This window comes from Gopherus flavomarginatus, chromosome 3 (genome assembly GCF_025201925.1).
Source record: "Gopherus flavomarginatus isolate rGopFla2 chromosome 3, rGopFla2.mat.asm, whole genome shotgun sequence".
Lineage (NCBI taxonomy): Eukaryota > Metazoa > Chordata > Testudines > Testudinidae > Gopherus > Gopherus flavomarginatus.
The window spans coordinates 205,359,015-205,379,455 of record NC_066619.1 but is presented as its reverse complement, the minus strand read 5'-3'; the positions used below and the strand labels follow the sequence as shown (position 1 = coordinate 205,379,455).

The 20,441-nt window shown below is 40.5% G+C and overlaps 1 protein-coding gene across 3 annotated transcripts in view; it reads right to left on the bottom strand.

Moving 5' to 3' along the window:
- Positions 1-7,887: 7,887 nt before the first annotated feature.
- The window catches only part of GLRB (glycine receptor beta), a 75,179-nt gene continuing 62,625 nt past the window's right edge, over positions 7,888-20,441 (bottom strand). Inside the window, exon 9 of one of the 3 annotated variants that reach the window (XM_050946508.1) lies at positions 7,888-9,587. In XM_050946508.1, the coding sequence (XP_050802465.1) occupies positions 9,291-9,587 (297 nt within the window). In that variant the 3' untranslated portion in view covers positions 7,888-9,290. The remainder of the gene's footprint in view (positions 9,588-20,441) is intronic. The other 2 variants (XM_050946507.1, XM_050946506.1) reach the window with 2 other exon arrangements.

Sequence of the window (20,441 nt, the reverse complement as noted above, 5' to 3'; positions counted from 1 at the left end):
ACGTTACGAGCATGCACACCTATTGTGGAATACACATGAGCAATCACTTGAAGAAGAAGTTACTTACCCAAGATCATACAGGAAGTCTGCAATAGTGCTTGGAACCGAACTGAGATTTCCTGAATTACAGTTGTGATGGGCTGGATCACAGAAACCCCCTTGGGAACTGCCAACCAATGTGCCAATACTACTGCCCCTGCTTTTCTGCCCTGGCAGCTTGGGACTCCAGCTCACTGTCTTGCTGAGCCAGATATGCCCATCTGTTCCAACACAAACCCAGGGTCTGAATCATGTGCCCCAAAGCTGCAGACTTAAACTGAAAGCAATTTAAAGAAGTGTTTCTGTCTTTAGAACTCAGATGCCCAACTCCCAATGGAGTCTAAACCACAGATAAATCCATTTTACCCTGTATAAAGTTTATACAGGGTAAACTCATAAATTGTTCGCCCTCTAGAACACTGATAGAGAGATATGCACAGCTGTTTGCCCACCCCCACCCTCAGGTATTAAAGCATATTCTGGGTTAATTAATAAGTAAAAAGTGATTTTATTAAATACAGAAAGTAGGATTTAAATGGTTCCAAGTAGTAACAGACAGAACAAAGTGAATTATCAAGTGAAATTAAATAGAACATGCAAATCTAAGCCTAATACAGTAATACAACTGAGTACAGATAAAATCTCACCCTGAGAGATGTTTTAATAAGTCTCTTTCACAGACTGGATGCCTTCCTAGTCTGGGCACAGTCCTTTCACCTGGTACAGCCCTTGTTCCAGCTCAGGTGGTAGCTAGGGGATTCCTCATGATGGCTGCTCCTTTGTTCTGTTCCACCCATTTATATATCTTTTGCATAAGGTGGGAATCCTTTGTCCCTCTCTAGGTTCCCAACCCCTCTTTCTCAATGGAAAAGCACCAGGTTAAAGATGGATTCCAGTTCAGGTGACATGCACATATCACTGTAAGACTTCATTACCCACTTGCTCACACACATGTATACAGGGAGACATACAAGTAAAACAGAGACATGTGCAGAAATTGTCCTGGTTTCATTAATGGTCCACACTTTGCATAATTACAATAGGCTCTCAGAGTTATATTTCATATTTCTAGTTTCAGATACAAGAGCCATACATTTATACAAATAGGATGATCACACTCAATAGATTATACGCTTTGTAATGATACCTTACAAGAGACCTTTTGGATGAAGCATATTCCAGTTACATTATATTTAAACTCATTAGCATATTTTCATAAAATCATATAGAGTGCAACGTCACAACAGCCCAGTGGTATAACCAACAGACCATCTTTCCTCCCTGATGCTGCTGTAAATTATGCCAGGGAGTGAACTGATGTCTCCACCCCCATCTCAGGTTCTGCACCAAGCAAAATTCAGGTAGACTCAAATGATCTGGCCCATAATATTTAGCTAGAAAGTAGAAACTACTCTATCCCTTGAATTATTTAAAAATGAATTGGTCAGAACATTGAAGCATTTACTGTAGGAAACAATCTATCATTGGCAGGGAATGGACATGACAATAATGGAAAAGATTACCTTATAATTTCAATCAAGCTATTTTTTCTTTTCTCTTGGTAAATGGAAAGTATTTGAAGATTGAATGTTTTCTTGTCTTTAAATATAGGATTTCCTTTCAGACAAAGTGGTTTAGTTCAATTGTCAATGTTCATCAGACTCTCAGCAGGAGTTTTTCTTGCATTAATGGATTCATTTCTGGCTGTGAATTTCCCCCCCGCCAATTTACGTTCATCAAGACTTTCTTGATGGAGATTGGCAAATTCACTCTGAGAAGCTGTCATTTAAAATGTACCATATCCTTTTTTATATTCCTCAAGAAAATAAGGTAAACTGTAATCTGGTTCAATATTGTGTATATGTAAATAATAACAATAATTAAAAAACCCACAAAGAACCCCCCCACCTTCCTAATTTAAAATGCTTTTCCATGGGAATAGCAAGGAAGAATTTTGATAAATAAAGCAATAAAATGTGGTTGTGAGTAATATACAAGATAATAAATTGCTGCCAAACTTGGCTAAGTAGTTGATATTTTCTGTTTAAAATCTCTTAGGGTGAATTTTTGCAGGGCAGGGACCCAAGCTCCCAATAGAATTACACTGCAGCATTTCTCAGTAATGGGTGAAAATACTGCTATAGCAGTAATACTATTCCAAGTTGGTGTTTGGGTCATTACTATAGAACAGCAACAGAGAGGACTTTTTGCAGTGAGAACAGAGATTTGTCAGCTTCCCTCTACCTCCACCAATCCTCTGCTGTCCTCTTTTGTCTCCCCTATTGTTTTTCTTCACCTTTTCGCTCCATAAGTCAAATGGTGAGGGGAGCTTAATTATTCTTCCATAGCAATAGTGATGTCCTCAAATCCTCTAAGACTTGTAAGACCCAAAGAAACCAGAGACTGCTTGGCATATTTCTAAGGGGATAATAGCAACATTTTTTTCCCACCTGTGTTGGGCTAAAGGATTCCTTTCCCTGTATTTTTGTTTGTTTAGTCTTCATTTAATTAATGCAGGAGGTCCTAATGAGCAGCCAATTAACATATGTGAAGCATTAGTAGATTAGTAACAATATATAATTAAATTAAGTAGATTAATTAAGTATATTTTAATGGATAATGATTTGCCTATTGACATTCTATTGAATGTACCATTCTCTAGCATAGGCCTGATCCTGAGAGAGATCTCTGGGAGGAGCAGACACTTAGGCCTGGACGATCAAAAGGTATTTAGGTCCCAAACTCCCATTGATTTAAATAGGGTTTAGGTGCCTAAATACCTTCAATAATCTCAGTCTCAGAAATTCTCAGGAGCATGGCTTTTAGCCTTTGAAATGGCCAAACCGCAAACCAATTCCAAATTCTAATGGAAGCAGGTCTTCAGAAGTAAAATAAATGAACGTTTTAATCCAGTGAAGAAGGCTGCCTGGGACGCTGAGAAATATATCTGTTGTAAACACTTATTAAACACTGAGAAGGATATTTTGTTGGCTCAGTGGGTCAACAGAAAATTTAGAAGGTAATAGTCAAAATCAATAAGACTGAAAATGTTACAATTTGTTTCTCATAAGTTGTTTTCAGCAATAATCTCTAGAGAGAGCTGGAAAATATCATGCCTATAGTGGGTATTCATCCAAACAACATATAATTCTACAGTTACACAGGTATCTAACAGTGATGAAATATAGTTACCTTTCATATATGAGCACTAAATAAGGCCAATATATTTTCATCTTATTTACTATTCACATACACTTTACCATCCAGATCAACCTTTATTCAATCACATTCCCATACAATGAACCTTTATTCAGTCACATTCCCATACAGTTTTATTGCTGCTCTCAGCCCCATGCCTGCCAAATGTGTGCATGTGAGTGTGGGTTTCACTTTGGCACTACTAATAGTAATAAAAAACCCCCAAAGTAAATCACTTCTGCCACAGCTGTCAGTAAACCACAACAAAATGCAAATATGAAGAAAGCAAATATGACATACAGGGAGTACCTTGTAAAGACACTTCACTCCATCATTGCACTTGGACAAAGTGTCTCACTGCAGAGGCAAAGCTTGTGTCGTAGACATTTAGTTAAGTTTTCCAAAGAGATTTCACGATGACAATTTTAGTTTTATTTACCATACCAAAACTCAAGGCTGTTACATGATGTCACCACTGATGTCTTGAAGCCAGGTCATGGTAAATGATCAGTAGATTCCTGCATTAAATCATTTCAAGATGACCATTTATTAAGATATTGGGTATTATCTGATGAAATCAGAAACAAGGCAAAGGTAATGCACTGAAGATTTAAAATGAAAAACAAATTGGTATTGGCAGCTGAGAAATATTCAGGTACAGATTAGCCCCACCCACTTCCTTTTCCCTCTTACTCAAACTATTAAAGACACAGAAGTAAGAAAATAGGGTTGGAAGTGTGGAGCGATATGGGCAATGTTTTCTAAAAGTTAGGTTATTTATTAGTAAGTCTTTCTTTTTCTTTCAAGAATTGTTTGTATAGATTCCCTGTTGTAGAAAAGAAACTAGAAGTAACATCTCTTAAAGGAGAATAAAAGAAGGAGGATTCGTCATATAACGGTTGCAGAACTGCTCTCCAAAATTGGACATCTGATTTAGATGCCAATTCTAGAGAGTAATGATCCATAAATGTGTGATTTGTGCTCCAGGCAAAAGCCAAACTCATTCCCATGGAAATTACTAATATATGTTGTTTTGGACCTGGTGGAATGGAATTCTAAGATCTTAAGGTATGGAGTCACCTACAAGCTCTTAGCACATTTGAATACAAAGTTTGATCCACTTAGATGTTCTCTGAGCAGGAGCTGTGCTGTTCAGGGGCATTTCAGAGCTGGTTATACTAGATAGCACAGCGGAGACAAAGGGCAACCCCAAGCCTATTTTGAATTCCCTGAGGCTCAAGTGAATCTTGAAAGATGTACCGATTAAAGGGAGAATGGAAACCTGTGTTTCTTCTGCTTACAGGGAAACCATGCAAGTTGAAACTTGCAAAAATTCCTCCTTTCAGAACAGGTTGCTCCGCTATGTAGGTTGTTCAGAACTACTGTGCTTAATCTAATTATAAATCTGCTGTTTGGTCAGGAGGAATTGAAATTTTTACCTTCATTATTAGAATTTCTTAATTGTTATATTGTTTTCTTAACAACCCCTATTGTATTAGTAACTGCAGTTATCGAACTTAGCTCTTTATTGAGCCTGTTAGTATTGTTTTACTCTACAACAACACTGTGTTTAATATCTGTATCCCCCAAATAGGCAATCAGTTTTGCACTTTTGCATCCTATTCCAGAATGTAGCTGGCAGATGTCATTCTACAGGCAGCATTTTACAACTAGAGGGAGCTGAAGGACCATGATACAAAAAGATGACATATGAAACTCTTCATAACCTTTTAATAGTAGGGTGAAAAATAAAATGTAAAAGCCTTCTTATATCAATTATTACTCACTGGAGCAAGTAGAGTGTTCTGCAGTGATAAAAATGTTGCTGCATTTGATATCCTTTGCTTGTCAAAGTACAAGGTATCTTCTATTTTAAGCCTCGTATGAATGTTATTCTAAATTTTGTGTGTTTTGGATTTGGGTCTGCATCTTATTCTTGTCCTTAGTCTTTTGTGCTTTCAGGAAAGAAACAAAACAACTGCCATTATAATATATATTTCTTTTGCTTGCTCTTGTGGGAGTTGAATTGGACAGTAATTATGGTGTATTAGTGATTAAATGTTTTGTGGTAAACACGAAAACCATAAAGTAAGCAGGAAAGCAAGAAGGAACAGAGATTAATTTAACAATAAAATCTGTAATGGAATTGTACATATAAAATATGGACATTAATTACAGACAAGCCACCTGATATAAAAGTACTAACAAACAAAGTATCTTTCAGAAGGCATATAATTTCCAACACTGGGTAATTATTTGCTTGCCCTCCAGAACCTTAGGAAAAAAATACAAGTATGAGAATAAATTATATATATTACTCTGCCTTTATGTAGCCTTTCCTCTGTGAATCTTCTTCATCTCTCCATAGGTTTTGTAACAACTTCCAAACCTCAGCTGGAAAAAAAAGGCAACTTTGAAACAGAGCCTAAACCAGGAGTTCTCAAACTTGGGGTTGTGACCCCTCAGCTGGTCACGAGGTTATCATGTGGGGGTGTTGCAAGATGTCTGCCTCCACCTCCAGGGTTTATAATAGTGTTAAATATGAAAAGATGTGGTTTTAATTTATAAGGGAGGGTGCACTCAGAGGTTTACTGTGTGAAAGGGGTTACCAATACAAAAGTTTGAGACTTACTGGCCTAAACAATGTTAACTCCTCCCTCTCACCCCTCAACTTGTTTTTCAGTTCAACAGTGTCCAGTAACATTTGTGTTACTTCCATCTTTTGCAGTCAGAAACCAATCTATGGGCTATATTCAGGCTGCCTATGTAAATAGCCCCTGAAGGCTGCATACCTGTACATTGGAGATGCAAGACTGTTGAGCACCCAATATCTTGAACAGTAGCACATCTCTGAACCATACATATATTATTACTGCTAGAATCAGAAACTATCTACATGCACTGGAATTGGCAATGTAAGAGCTGTCCACAATGTTTTGCTGAAAATCAAAGAATACCCAAATATTGAAATTTACCTCTGTGCTTAAGTGGGGCATAGACCTTGCACCTCAGAAAAATACTCCACCTTTGTTCACAGATGGGCAGTTATTTGTTAAAACTTGTTTTTGTTTCTGAGCTGCCCACTGTAGCTCTGGTGAACTTTTCTGTTCTATATATGCAGTTTTGGAGGTTGCTAGATCGGATGCATTTTGAGCTCAAGTGCACAGGGACATATGATAAGTTACAACATGGAAGCCATGTGATGCTTTTTCTGTTGCGCATCCTGGTTGAATCTGCGCCTGTGAACAAGAGGGTCAGCTCAACAGAAGCTTTATTATCTGCTTCTCTTTAAAGACTGCATTTCAGTTGAACACTCTGATTCACCTGGAAAAATCAGATTTTTCTCCTGGCCCATTTCTATCTTTTAGGAGGGGACTAGTGTATACTAACTTTGGTAAATGCCCCAGTTAGTAGGAAATGTTGTATTTTAATATTTTGACTAACAACTATAACTCAGTTTTCCAAAAGGAAATGTATTCCCTGAGGTCACAGTTCTGCTGCTGCATTAGGGCTGAAGCAAATTCTCACTGTGTACTGGAGGAGGGCTAGGTTGCTTGTACCTTCTTCGATTCCTTCAGATAGCAGAAAATGTCATTTTTTTGTTAGTCTCACTTTATATCTTAGTTTCACAAAGGACAGTGTAATAGTAACCACTGGAGTCTGTGAAATCTGACTGCAGTACTACATACATTAAGCTAATGTACTTTTGTAATCCTAAGTCATGTCATATTACTGGGTCATAGAATCATAAAGCGTTTAAGGCCAGCAGGAACCACCAAATCATCTAGTCCAAACTTCTGTATAGCACAGGCCATCACCTGAACACTAAACTCAGCAACTAAAATTAAACCATGATATTACAGCCCTCATGGGACTAAACTATTAGGAAAGTGTGGTCTACAAAATAAAGAGCAGCTTATCATCAGGACTCCTGTGTCACACTGTCTAAACAGATAGGTAAGGGTTAATGTCTCTTTTACCTGTAAAGGGTTAACAAACAGTGACTTGCAACACCTGACTAGAGGACCAATCAGGAAACAAGATACTTTCAAATCTCAGTGGAGGGAAGCCTTTGTTTGTGTTTTTTGGGGTTTGCTTTGTTCTCTCTGGGCTCTGAGAGTGACCACATGTACCTACAGGCTCTCTAATCTTCTATTCCAATTTTGTAAGTATAAAGGTAAAAAGGCGGTATAGTCTTTTTATTTGTTTTCCTTTATTTGCAAATGTGTATTTGGCTGGAAGTATTTTAAATTGTATTTCTATTGGAGGAGGCTGTTTCTCTAATTTCTTAAGCTGACAGACCCTGTAACTTTTTACATCTAAATTGCAGAGATAGACCTTTTACTTTTTTCTTTCTTTTTATTAAAAGTTTTGCTTTTAAGACCTGTCTGATTTTTTTCCCTTTGTTGAGGCTCAAGGGAATTGAGTCTGTACTTAACAGGGAAGGAGAAGGGAGGGGAAGGGTGGAATCCCTTTGTTTTAGATTCACAGAGCGTGAATCTGTCTCTCTCTCCAGGAGACCTAATTTCTCTATGTTGTGATTCAAGGAGTTTGAATCACAGTAATCTTCCAGGGTAACCCAGGGAGAGGAAGGCTGACAAAGGCAATGGTGAGGAAAGGGGTTTACTTTCCTTGTGTTAAGATCTAGGGGGTCTGGGTCTTGGAGGTCCCCAGGGAAGGTTTTGGGGGGACCAGAGTGTATCAGGCACTCGAATTCCTGATTGGTGGCAGCTTATCAAATCTAAGCTGGTAATTAAGCTTAGAGGAATTCAAGCTAGTACCCCAATTTCTGGACTCTAAGGTTCAGATTGGGGAAAGATACTATGACACACACCCTTACTACATTTAGGATTTCATTTTCAACAAGCAGCAGCAGTATAAATGGGTTGGTATGGACAGACACTGCACCCCTGCTCTCTGGCCTCTGCACAAGATGACTTTTTGTATGGGCCTCAGCCTCTGAGTTGTTCAGAATCAGAAACCTGTCCCTTTCACTATAGTTGCTAGGCCTCACTTTTGGTGCTCTCTTCTAACTTGTTGAAATGCGAACCTTGAATATGGGTCATGATGAAATTTGACCATGGGAAGAATGGGTTCACTTATATTCAAGCCTTTTAAACTTCAGAAACTGCAACCCATGCAAACCAGACAAGACTGTGACTCCTACACTGCAAGCTTGGAAGGGTTTGCCACAGATAAGTAAGGTACAGATTTTAGACCCTACCTTGTGATGCTGCTCCACAATTCCTGTTGCTTAGAAGCCTGGAGAGCGGCCTGTTGATAGATTTGGGGGGGGGGCATGTTCTAGAAATAGCAAATACAGCCTCTAGCCCCAATTTCTCCTCTGCCTGCAGGTTTTCTAACGTGTGCCTTGTGGAGATGGCAATAAATATTGGACCAAATTTTTGGTTGCCAACACATTTTCACTCACTTTTGCAGTGGGTTTGCTTGAAGGATGCAAAGTAATATTTCTAAATGAGATAATTTTACAAAATTAGTTATTCTCTGATCTTTATTTTTTCACATAGACAAGATCAGCTTAGTCAATACTTTCTCCACTTACTTACAAAGTCTAAAGAATATTAATTACAACTTAGCTTTTTCTTTAACAGTGCCATTTAAAATTATACAAGAACAGATTTTTTATCTGAAAGTCATAAGAAGAGTTGTTAAATACTACACGTACTAGAATATTGATCTTAATACTCAACATGCACATCAGTTTCATTATCAGAAACACTTTAAATCTGTATGTTAATAACTGAAGAGAATTATTTTGCTTTAATAGTGTGGTATGCATCATCCTTCGTATATTCCTAAAGCAGGATGTATGTTGTACATTTATATACAACAGTTGGTTTCAGCACAGACATTGCAGTGTCATGCTTTCATTCAAAATTAAGATGTCATATTTTCATTACAATCGCATGGCATGTCAAATGCAATATATTGCTTTGCAAATGCAAAATAATTTCACAGATTGGCCTTCATGATTGGGGAAGAGAATAATGAAATGAGATATATTTTACACAAATGAAAAAATAAAAGATTTATCATAAATATATGGACCAGTATATGACATTGAAGAACAAGAAGCAGAAAGGAAACAATGCTCTTGCATAAAGATCAATTCGTTTTGCTGCTGATGGAATGACAGGCTTGGGAGGAGGTGGCTTCTTGTTGTTCTTTGCTTGAGATTTCCCGAGCCCACTGTTGACTTCAATGGGCTTTCCGTAACAGTCATAGTTTGATAATTCAAAATCTCTTGGCAAGCTTCCAACGATGCTGAAATCATTGGATCTCAGATCAGATTTCGAGGTGCAAACTTTTTTGCATCTGGTCTCGCCAACCTATGAAATAAAGAGTTTGGGAAATCATGATCTACTCACAAATATTTTATTCACAAACAAAATGCACCTGTGAGAGAACGCAGCAAACAAATATATATGAAATTACTTGTTGATGGGGATTCACGACATTAGCTTAATTTGCAGGAATGCTTGTAATATAGAGTACTTAAGGATGATCAGCCTATCATATAAACTAATCTAAACATTCATAATTATATAATTTGGCATATACAAGGTGCCTCATGCTGTGGAACTAACTATGCTATATTGCTAGATTATATTTTAAGGCTACAGAGAGAGAGAATATTTTTTCTAAGTGGATTCAGAGCACAAGAAAGTTGTTAGACTGATATCATTTAATACTTACGTTACACTGGGGCTCAGAAACTGCAATTAGGATTGGAATCTGGAAATTGCAGTACTTTATCCACCAAGCTTGAACACAGAAAGGTTCCCCATACCAGATAGCTAATATGCTTAAACCCTGTCAGAGAGGGAACTCCTTTAAAGGAGAGAGAGCACCCTCCTTGTATCAATAGTCCTTGTCCCTCTATAATGACTGCAACAAAGGTAATACAGCATTTTCTGAGAGCCACTGCTAGAGGATCTCATGAATGGAAAACTCCCCTGAGAGACTGAAGGGCAACCTTTCTCCCAGCTGTCTGTTCCCTCAACACTCCTGGGGCAAAGGGGACCAGATCATGGGGAAGGGAATTTAAACTCAGCTGAGTCTGTCTCTATCCCAGACTTGCCCTCTTTGCTGGTACACAGAAAGGCAATTTTAAAAATAAATTGATATTTGATGTAATTCAAGGACTAAGGTTTTGAAAAACAGTTACCTGGGTCCCGATACCTGCTCTGCAAAGAGTTTATATTTCAGCTGTTACAAACACCATAAAAAGATTAAACCACCACACAATCCAGTCAGCCTGAAGAGATTTGGAGACCATTGCTAAGCATCAATGGAAGGTGGATATCTAACTGTCTTCTGTGCATTTGAAAACCTCTCCCAGAGACTCCTTTCATTTTAGAATATTCAGAGAAGCAGTCAAAAAATAAAAATGTAAGTATACTGGTTTAATAGGTAATTTCAGGATTGGAAAGCACATCAGGACTTTTGGATCAACTGAAAAAATATTCTGGGATTTACATTTTAGCCCTCTTTGAAAACTGCCAAGGTACACTGCATAAAAATAAATCCTAGCATCAGGATAGGTACATCATACTATCACTGCTCATTTATTTATTTTTCTTATCTGATCACAATGGTTTTGGGGCAGGTAATCAAGTGTTCCATTATGACCATGGGGTTCATCATATGGTGCCACATTTGCCAATTTTGTAGACAAAAACGGAGGATTTGCAAATAGAATGCACTAATGTTGCTGTGCTAGTTACCCAACAAAAATCAGTTTTTTTTAAATGATACATTTTACTTCAGAGGTAAGACAAAAAACAAACAAAAACAAAACATGTTTGGATGCTGCAACTGCATCTGCCTGAGCAGCAAGAAACGAGAACTTGAAGGATTGTGGCCCAAGTCAGTTTTTAATTTAAATGTTTTAGATCAAGAGTCATTGACTTCTTTTTTCTTCACTTGTTATTAATCTGTATATATTTTAGGGTATCTGACTCATTTTGTCATGATTAAAACCAATCAGGTTTGATGAATGGACATACCATAGACTCATAAGAACATAAGAATGGCTGTACTGGGTCAGACCAAAGGTCCATCCAGCCCAATATCCTGTCTACCGACAGTGGTTTTACAGAGGGTTTGGGTGCACTCTGGATGTTTACTTTTGGGTGTAATTTCAGCACATTTTTCCTACTAATGTGCTTTTTTGCATTCAAGATAATGATTGGGGCCCAAGACCTTTATTAAAGATGCTGATGACACTAATGAAACATTAGAGGGAGTCAGAGGGTAATTTGTTGCCAGGCTGATTCTAGTAAAGCAGTGGTCACCAACCAGTGGATCGCAATTGACTGGTCGATCCCAGAGGATCTTCCACTCAATCACGATCTCAGGTGGTGCAGCATGCCTGCCACTAAGACAGGCTCCCTACCCTGGCCCCATGCCGCTCCCAGGAGCAACTAGCGCAGCCCCTCGGCCTTGGGGGTCTCCCTCCACGTACTGCTTCTGGTTGCAAGTACCACTCCCACAGCTCTCATTGCAGAAAGGGGAAGCACGCAGAGCCACGTGCCCCCCACCCCCTCCATAGACACACTGGCCCATTCCGGGAGCATTATGGGGCCGGGGTAGGCAGAGAACCTGCTGCAGCCTCGCTGCATCTGCCACTGACCGGGAGCTACCAGAGGTAAGTACTGCCTGGTGGGAGGCCTAGCACAATGGGGTCTTGGTCCAATGTAAGGGCTCCTATGTGCTATTGTAAAATACACATTGAACAACAATAAATTTATTCCGTTTGCACAAAACACATGTAATCAAGTCATGATCACTTTTACCTAAGCAACCACTAACTTTTAGTTATGTGATGAATTCCTTTTTATTTGTCAATATGAGGTGTGGTAATAGAATCTTCCACATAATGGTTGCAACAATTTCTGAGTTAGTAAAATTGTCATCCATAATTTCTAGAAATTCCAAGGATGTTTTAGTACTGGCAACATGAGACTTCCTGCATATGTTCTTAGATTGAAGTTCCTCCTGAAAGAGTTTTTTTCTCTCTACACACTATAACTAGGTGCATAAGGAGCCAGTCATCCTGTTCTCTAGTGTGATTTGGTGGTCCATAACAGATCAACTAGTACTCCATCTTGTGCTTTATCTCTTAGAAAACTGATCTATTGAGTCTTGCCCTTAGCAGGCAAACCTGATGCTCATACACAATGTGATGAGTTCCTAGGATCATTACCTAGAATGTATTCTATCTATATGTTTTTAGGGCAGTTTGACTAAGTTTCTTGTGTTTTACCAAGGAAGTTGGTATGATACTAAAGTACCATCTTTTCTATAAATTCTCAACACTTGTCCCTAAACCATCTTTATGGCAGAGCAATAGCATCAGAAGTAATGCTTAGCTACAAAAGACACAAACCAACGAAACCGAAGGTGCCCATGGTCTGCTTGTCTTGAAGTCAGCAACAGGTCAAAGGTATTTAATATTGCCTTCACATAGATACACAGTGGTTTAGCTGTCAAAGTCAAAACTGTGCACGTAATGAATCTGCAAGAAAAATCTCTGAGGTTAAAGCACACAGGTGAAGGAAAAAGCACTATAGTAAGATCAAAGGAATGGTCATATAGATTATAAATCAGCATAGATGAACATAATATGCATCAGATGCCAAAGCCCAGAAATATGTTAGCAATGCTCTGAGAAGATTAGCAAGAAATATGCCTATTTCTCCTTAAGACAGACTGAGTTGGGGGTGTTATCACCACCTTCAGGGAGCCATTCATCATCTGCCAAAATCATTATTCTTTTAGCAAATGTTCAGTTCAGTCATCAGCACACATGTGTGGGATGGCTTCTATAAACGGGCATGATGAAAATGTGACTTTTCAAATCCAGGAGGATTTGCCAGAGTTAACAATGTAATCTCTCTCTGCAATCACACCACGAGTGGTAGCAAAGAAAAAATGACTCATTTTTCAAACAGTTCTCCTTTTCCCTGTTTTTTTCACTATATGATGTTACTCTGCAGTGGGAAAAAAAAAATCAAACTCCCACAGTGGTTCCCATTAAAAAGTCAGAATTTGCTTAAAAAAAAAAAAAAAAGTTACCACAGCATCAGAGATTATCAAAATTTTCTCGATGTTTAGGACCAGTGATATCTATGGAAACTGTGTGGTAAAAGTGGCTCCTGATGTGTAGATTGACATGCCTTAGAGCTTTCTGCACTAGCAAAAGCTACAACAGCAACTGAATCTTCCTTAGTTTTCTCACACATAGGTGTTCATGTGATTTTGTTAGATCTACCAGATGCCTTTTGATAGCAGTGATTATGAAGCCCTGTTAACATATCTGTAAACACTAGCACTTCCCTTTATACGTGTCAGTCTTATCGCTCACAGATTCTAGATGGTAATTTGGGGCAATTGGTTTTCTTTACTAAGGACTCTCTCATGTGTAATTCTGCAGGGTTCTGTCTTGTCTCCTTTCATTCAGTATGTATATGGATGATATATAGGAGATCAGATGAGATGATCTAATGGGCCTTTCTGGCCTTAAACTCTATGACTCTATGACAGAGGGTTACTGAAGAGGCTGTGAGGATTGCAATAGATTGATGACACCCAGGTGTATTTCTCTTTCTCATCCAACTCAGCCAATACTGCTGAACACCTCATCAAGGGTTTGGGTAGAGAGGAAGTTTAACTATCTGAAGTGTAGGTTGGGGAAGATGATGCTGATAGAATTATCGCCACATTTCCAGATGTTCCTATCTGTCCTCTCAGCCATGGGTGTGTGCCCACTTTTTGTTTCTAGAGTTCACAATCTGAAGCTGTTGTTGAAACCCCTGTTGTTCTAAGTGCAGAATTGAAGAGAAAGGCATTTCTCCATCTTTCTCTGGCTCAGAAATTGGGGCAATTTCTTAAGACCTGCCATATATGATCCCTTTGTCATACTGTCACAGCTGCACTCAACAGAAAAACTCAAGCTAGGCTCCCACTGGTTTAAAAGAGGGAGTTTCTACCAGGGAGGGGCTTTCTTGACTTTGGAATTTACTTTTATTCCCCACTCTCAGCTCTAAATAGCATCACACTTAACCTTTAGAACATGCTGCAAAGGCCACCATTTTACACAGATTGGGAACTGGAGGAGCTAAGGGAGGCAGAGTGGTATGTTGATGAGGCTTTCTGGGACACTGTAGATTTGTCCCATCTCCAGTCAGACACCTCTGCACTGTTAAGTAGGATGAAAGGCCCAGGGAAGGAGAGCAGTCAATGGGAGCAGAGGGAAACCTTCCAATAGTTGGGACCCTTCTTCCAAATGATGTTGGGGTATTCTCTTGCACTGAGGTTACCTCTCCAGGGGAGGGAACTCAGTCATTAGGAAAAGGCAGGTGTTAGTAATGAGAGTTTCAATAATTAGAAATAGAGATAGCTGAGTTTGTGATGACTGGGAGAACCGTATAGTGACTTGCCTGCCTGGTGTGAAGGTTGCAGATATCTCAAGGCATCTAGATAGACTTATGTGTAGTGCTGGGGAGGAGTAGGTGCAGGTATCAATAACATAGGTATCAATAACATAGGGAAGGGCTGGAGAGACATCCCTGAGGTCAAATTTAGGCTGCTAGGAAAGAGCCTGAAATCCAGGACCTCTATGGTAGCATTCTCAGAAATGCTTCCAGTTCCATGCGCAGGGACAGGTAGGCAGACAGAGCTTCAGAGTCTCAATGCGTGGATGAGATTTAGGGGTTTAGAGTTATTAGGAACTGGGGAAACTTTTGGATTAGGGGGAGCCTATACAGGAAGAATGGGCTCCACCTAAACCAAAGTGGATCCAGACTGCTGGCACTTAACATTAAAAAGGTTGCAGAGCAGTTTTTAAACTAAGAGATGGGGCAAAGCCAACTGCTGCAGCAGAGCACGTGGATCGGGCAGAGACTTCTCTTAGAGGAGAGTCTATTGACAGAGATTCTCTAGGTTCTAGTCAGGAGGAGAGGATGGAAGAGGATAAAGTATGGGCCAGATCAGAGGAGAAACATTCACATAAAAAGAATCTGACACATCAGAAAAGGGCAGACAATTAAACAGTGACAAGTTTTTAAAGTACTTGTACACAAATGCTAGGAGTCTAAATAATAAGATGGGTGAACTAGAGTGCCTCGTGTTAAAGGAAGATATTGATATAATAGGCATCACAGAAACCTGGTGGAGTGAGGACAATCAATGGGACACAATCATTCGGGGGTACAAAATATATCGGAAGGACAGAACAAGTCATGCGTGGGGGGGGAGGAAGGGGAGAAGGGGAGGGACACTATATGTGAAAGAAACTGTAGAATCAACTGAAGTAAAAATCTTAAATGAATCCACATATTCCATAGAATCGCCATGGATACTAATTCCATGCTCTAATAAGAATAAAACAGTAGGGATGTATTATCGACCACCTGACCAGGACAGTGATAGTGATGATGAAATGCTAAGGGAGATTAGAGAGGCTATCAAAATAAAGAACTCGATAATAGTGGGTGATTTCAATTATCCCCATACTGACTGGGTACATGTCACCTCAGGACGAAATGCAGAGACAAAATTTCTCGATACTTTAAAAGACTGCTTCTTGGAGCAGCTGGTACAGGAACCCACAAGGGGAGAGGCAATTCTCAGTGCAGACCTGAGTGGAGCGCAGGATCTGGTCCAAGAGGTAACTATAACAGGACCACTCGGAAATAGTAACCATAATATAATAACATTTAACATTCCTAATCTACTAGAGTTCTTTGAAGGGGTCAACAAACATATGGACAAGGGGGATCCAGTAATCATAGTATACTTAGGTTTCCAGAAAGCCTTTGACAAGGTCCCTCCCCAAAGGCTCTTATGTAAATTAAGTTGTCATGGGATAAGAGGGAAGATATTTTCATGGATTGAGAACTGGTTAAAAGACAGGGAACAAAGTGTAGAAATAAATGGTAAATTTTCAGAACAGAGGGGGTAACTAGTGATATTCCCCAAGGGTCAGTCCTAGGACCATTCCTATTCAACTTATTCATAAATGATCTGGAGAAAGGGGTAAACAGTGAGGTGGCAAAGTTTGCAGATGATACTAAACTGCTCAAGATAGTTAAGACCAAAGCAGACTGTGAAGAACTTCAAAAAGATCTCACAAAACTAAGTGACTGGGCAATAAAATAGCAAATGAAATTTAATGTGGATAAATGTAAAGTAATGCACATTGCAAAAATAACCCCAACTATACATACACTATGATGGGGGCTTATTTAGCTACAACTGATCAGGAAAGAGACCTTGGAATCATTATGGATAGTTCTCTGAAGACGTCCATGCAGTGTGCAGCAGCAGTCAAAAAAGCAAACTGGATGTTAGGAATCATTTAAAAAGGGATAGAGAATAAAACAGAGAATATTTTATTGCCCTTATATAAATCCGTGGTACGGCCACATCTTGAATACTGCGTACAGATGTGGTCTCATCTCAAAAAAGATATACTGGCATTAGAAAAAGTTCAGAAAAGTACAACTAAAATGATTAGGGGTTTGGAACAGGTCCCATATGAGGAGAGATTAAAGAGGCTAGGACTTTTCAGCTTGGAAAAGAGGAGACTAAGGGGGGGATATGCTAGAGGTATATAAAATCAAGAGAGGTGTGGAGAAAGTGAATAAGGAAAAGTTATTTACTTGTTCCCATAATATAAGAACTAGAGGCCATCAAATGAAATTAATGGGCAGCAGGTTAAAAACAAATAAAAGGAATTGTTCTTCACACAGCACAGTCAACCTGTGGAACTCCTTGCCTGAGGAGGTTGTGAAGGCTAGGACTATAACAGGGTTTAAAAGAGAACTAGATAAATTCATGGAGGTTAAGCCCATTAATGGCTATTAGCCAGGATGGGTAAGGAATGGTGTCCTTAGCCTCTGTTTGTAAGAGAGTGGAGATGGATGGCAGGAGAGAGATCACTTGATCATTACCTGTTAAGTTCACTCCCTCTGGGGCACCTGGCATTGGCCACTGTCGGCAGACAGGATACTGGGCTGGATGGACCTTTGGTCTGACCCAGTATGGCCGTTCTTATGACTGAGAGGCATGATAAGGACTGGCATTTCCGGGTGAGCCTGGGTATTTTTTGCATTTGATTTTAAATCTCTGGTTGGTTATTTTCTAGTTTTGGGAGGAGGGGAAGTTACTGTTTTTATACGTACCTTTAATAATGTTATGGGTGCCCAGAGCCCAGGATAGATTCTGTTTTATTGATTATAAATTGAATGAATAAATAAATAAGAATAACACCTGTTGCCAGACTAAGCCCCATGCAGGCAGTATATCTACCCTACTAAGAAGAATGGTTTGGGTGCACTCTGGATGTTTACTTTTGGGTGTAATTTCAGCACATTTTTCCTACTAATGTGCTTTTTTGCATTCAGGATAATGATTGAGGCCCAAGACCTTTATTAAAGATGCTGATGACACTAATGAAACATTAGAGGGAGTCAGAGGGTAATTTGTTGCCAGACTTATTCTAGTAAAGCAGTGGTCACCAACCGACGGATTGCGATTGGCTGGATGATCCTAGAGGATCTCCCACTCAATTGCGATCTCAGGTGGTGCAGCGTGCCTGCCACTAAGACAGGCTCCCTACCCCAGCCCCAAGCCGCTCCCAGAAGCAGCCAGCGCAGCCCAGAGGCCTCAGGGGTCGGGGACGCCCTCTGCGTACTGCTCCTGGTTGCAAGTACTACCCCCACAGCTCCCATTGGCTGGGAGAGCTGCGGGGGCAGTGCTTTCAGAGAGGGGAAGCACGCAGAGCCACGTGCCCCCCACCCCCTCCATGGGCACATTGGCCCCTTCTGGGAGCAATATTGGGCTGGGGTAGGCAGGGAACCTGCCTTAGCCTCACTGTGTCCACCACTGACCAGGAGCTACCAGAGATAGGTACTGCCTGGTGGGAGGCCACACTCCAACCCTCATCCCTGAGCCCCTTCCCAGAGCCAGCACTCAAACCCCTTTCTGCATTCCAGCCCTGAGCTTCCTCCCAAAGTCAGCACCCCATAGCTCCTCCTGTACCCAAACTCCCTCCCAGAGCTCACATCCTGCACCCCCTCCTGCACCCCTTCCCAAGCCTGGTGAAAGAGAGTGAGGGTGGGGGAGCACCCACATGGAAAAATTAGTGGGTGCTCTGCACCCACTGGCAGCCAAGCTCCCCTCATCCCCCTCCCACCTCCTCCGCCCCATAGCACACCGTGTCCCCGCTCCTCCACCTACCACCCAGTGTTTCCCACCCAGTCACCACCAAACAATGGTTTGGCAGCATTACCATGCTCCAGGAGGGAGGAGGAGGAGTGGGAATGTGGCGCACTCATGGGAGGAGGCAGGGAAGAGGCGGGGCCTGGAATTGGGGAAGGAGTTGGAATAGGGGCAGGGAGGGGGCAGAGTTGGGGCAGGGACTTTGGGTAAGGGGGTGGAATGGGGGCAGGGCGGGGAGCAGAGAGGGGTAGAGCACCCACGGGAAAGAGGGGAAGTCGGCAGCATTCCTATATTTTTTTTTAGTCTCAAATTCTCCATCTCTTTTAAAACATCATTTCTCCCTTGCTTTCTGTATGCTTCTTAATGTCTTCCTCTTTTGTTCACTGGTTTTCATGCCTTATTCTGTTCATCATTAAGTATCACCTAACCCTGGTTTCTGTAATCTGTACTAGAGATAGGCCCAAGATGTATAATTTGGATCTACTTTTGAGCTCCTTTCAGCCCTTTGTAGTATGAAGAACCAGCTCTGAAATGTGGATTTGGATTTCAGAGCTCTCCAAAATGTCAGGCTGTTCAGATATGGAGTTTTCAGTCAGGCACACTTTTAATTTCCAAACTTGGGTGCCAAAATTTAGGCACTTAAGCCCATAGTTGGACACTTAAATAAGGCTTATTGGAGAAGTGCTGAGCATGCAACTCTGCTCAGCACCTCTACCAATCAGACTATTTATGTAGATACCTAAATATGGATTCAGGTGCTTAACTTTAGGCACCCAACTTTGAACGTTTTGACTTCGTTCCCTCGGCCCTGAAATAAGCAAAATACAGTGTGTCAAGCTCAAAAAGAATTAAAGCTGAAATGTTGAGGATATGGAGCACTTTGGCCCTCTCCAGGAGCTACCAGTCTCAGAACACCTGTTCTTAAAGGGACTGCACCTTGGAACGGAGAATCAACTAGACCCAAACCCCACTATCATTTAAGGAGACAACCCTATTACAGAGACAAATTCTGTCCTACTACATAAATGCTTCCAAAATTTCTCAGAAAAAGCATTGTTTCATTTGTACCTTTATTATGGCCAGCAGAAGCCATAAGCACAGCTCTCCCTATCCAGCAAACATTATTCCCACCAGGAGAAAAAGGTGTTCACATATAAGGGTCCCTGATAGCTTGGAGGAACACACAAAACTGTGCAGGCCAAACCGTCTTCATCTTGGAGTGCCCTACCCAGGCTCCTGTAATGAATGACCCACAGAGTAGGCCCCTGCAGTTTCTGGGGAGAGAAATCAGGACTTGAGTACAAGCCTTTATCCCACTTCTGCCCCTCCGTTGTGTGTGTGTGTGTGTGTGTGTGTGTATGCTGGGAGGGAATATTTCTGTTGATTGTCTATGCACAATCCCTTACCTACATCTGGCCCTTAAAATCTATAGTGATATGCCATCTTTTAGGAAAGCTTTGCAGAACACTACTATAGTATAGCACAGATGAAAGACATGATCACAGAGAAACACCTAATGTTCTTACATAGCGTGGTTAAAGCAATTAAAAGGACCTCACGCAGTGGATAGGGGATATGCAACCAGAGGAATACATGATTTGGATAGAGGATCACATAGATCTGTTTTAGCTAGCAACACCATAGTCATTTTAAAATGTTAACCTTAATTAAGCTGCACAAAAGTAATCAATTTTGACAAAAGTAATCAATAGATTCCATGCTGCTCTGCTGGAATGTTGTATCTACGCTATTCTGTTGTAAGGAATTACTGAAATTGGTACCCATCCTAACACAAAGGGCATGGTCATAATTCCCAGCTGTTCATGCTCAGTGCACCAGTGTTGCTATGCCACCTGTACTCCTCCCCACAATCCAGGGATGACTGGGGGTCAAGAATGGCTCCTTGCACAAGCTAAAGCAGCCACAGGGTTGGTTTAACTTATGCCAGCCAGAAT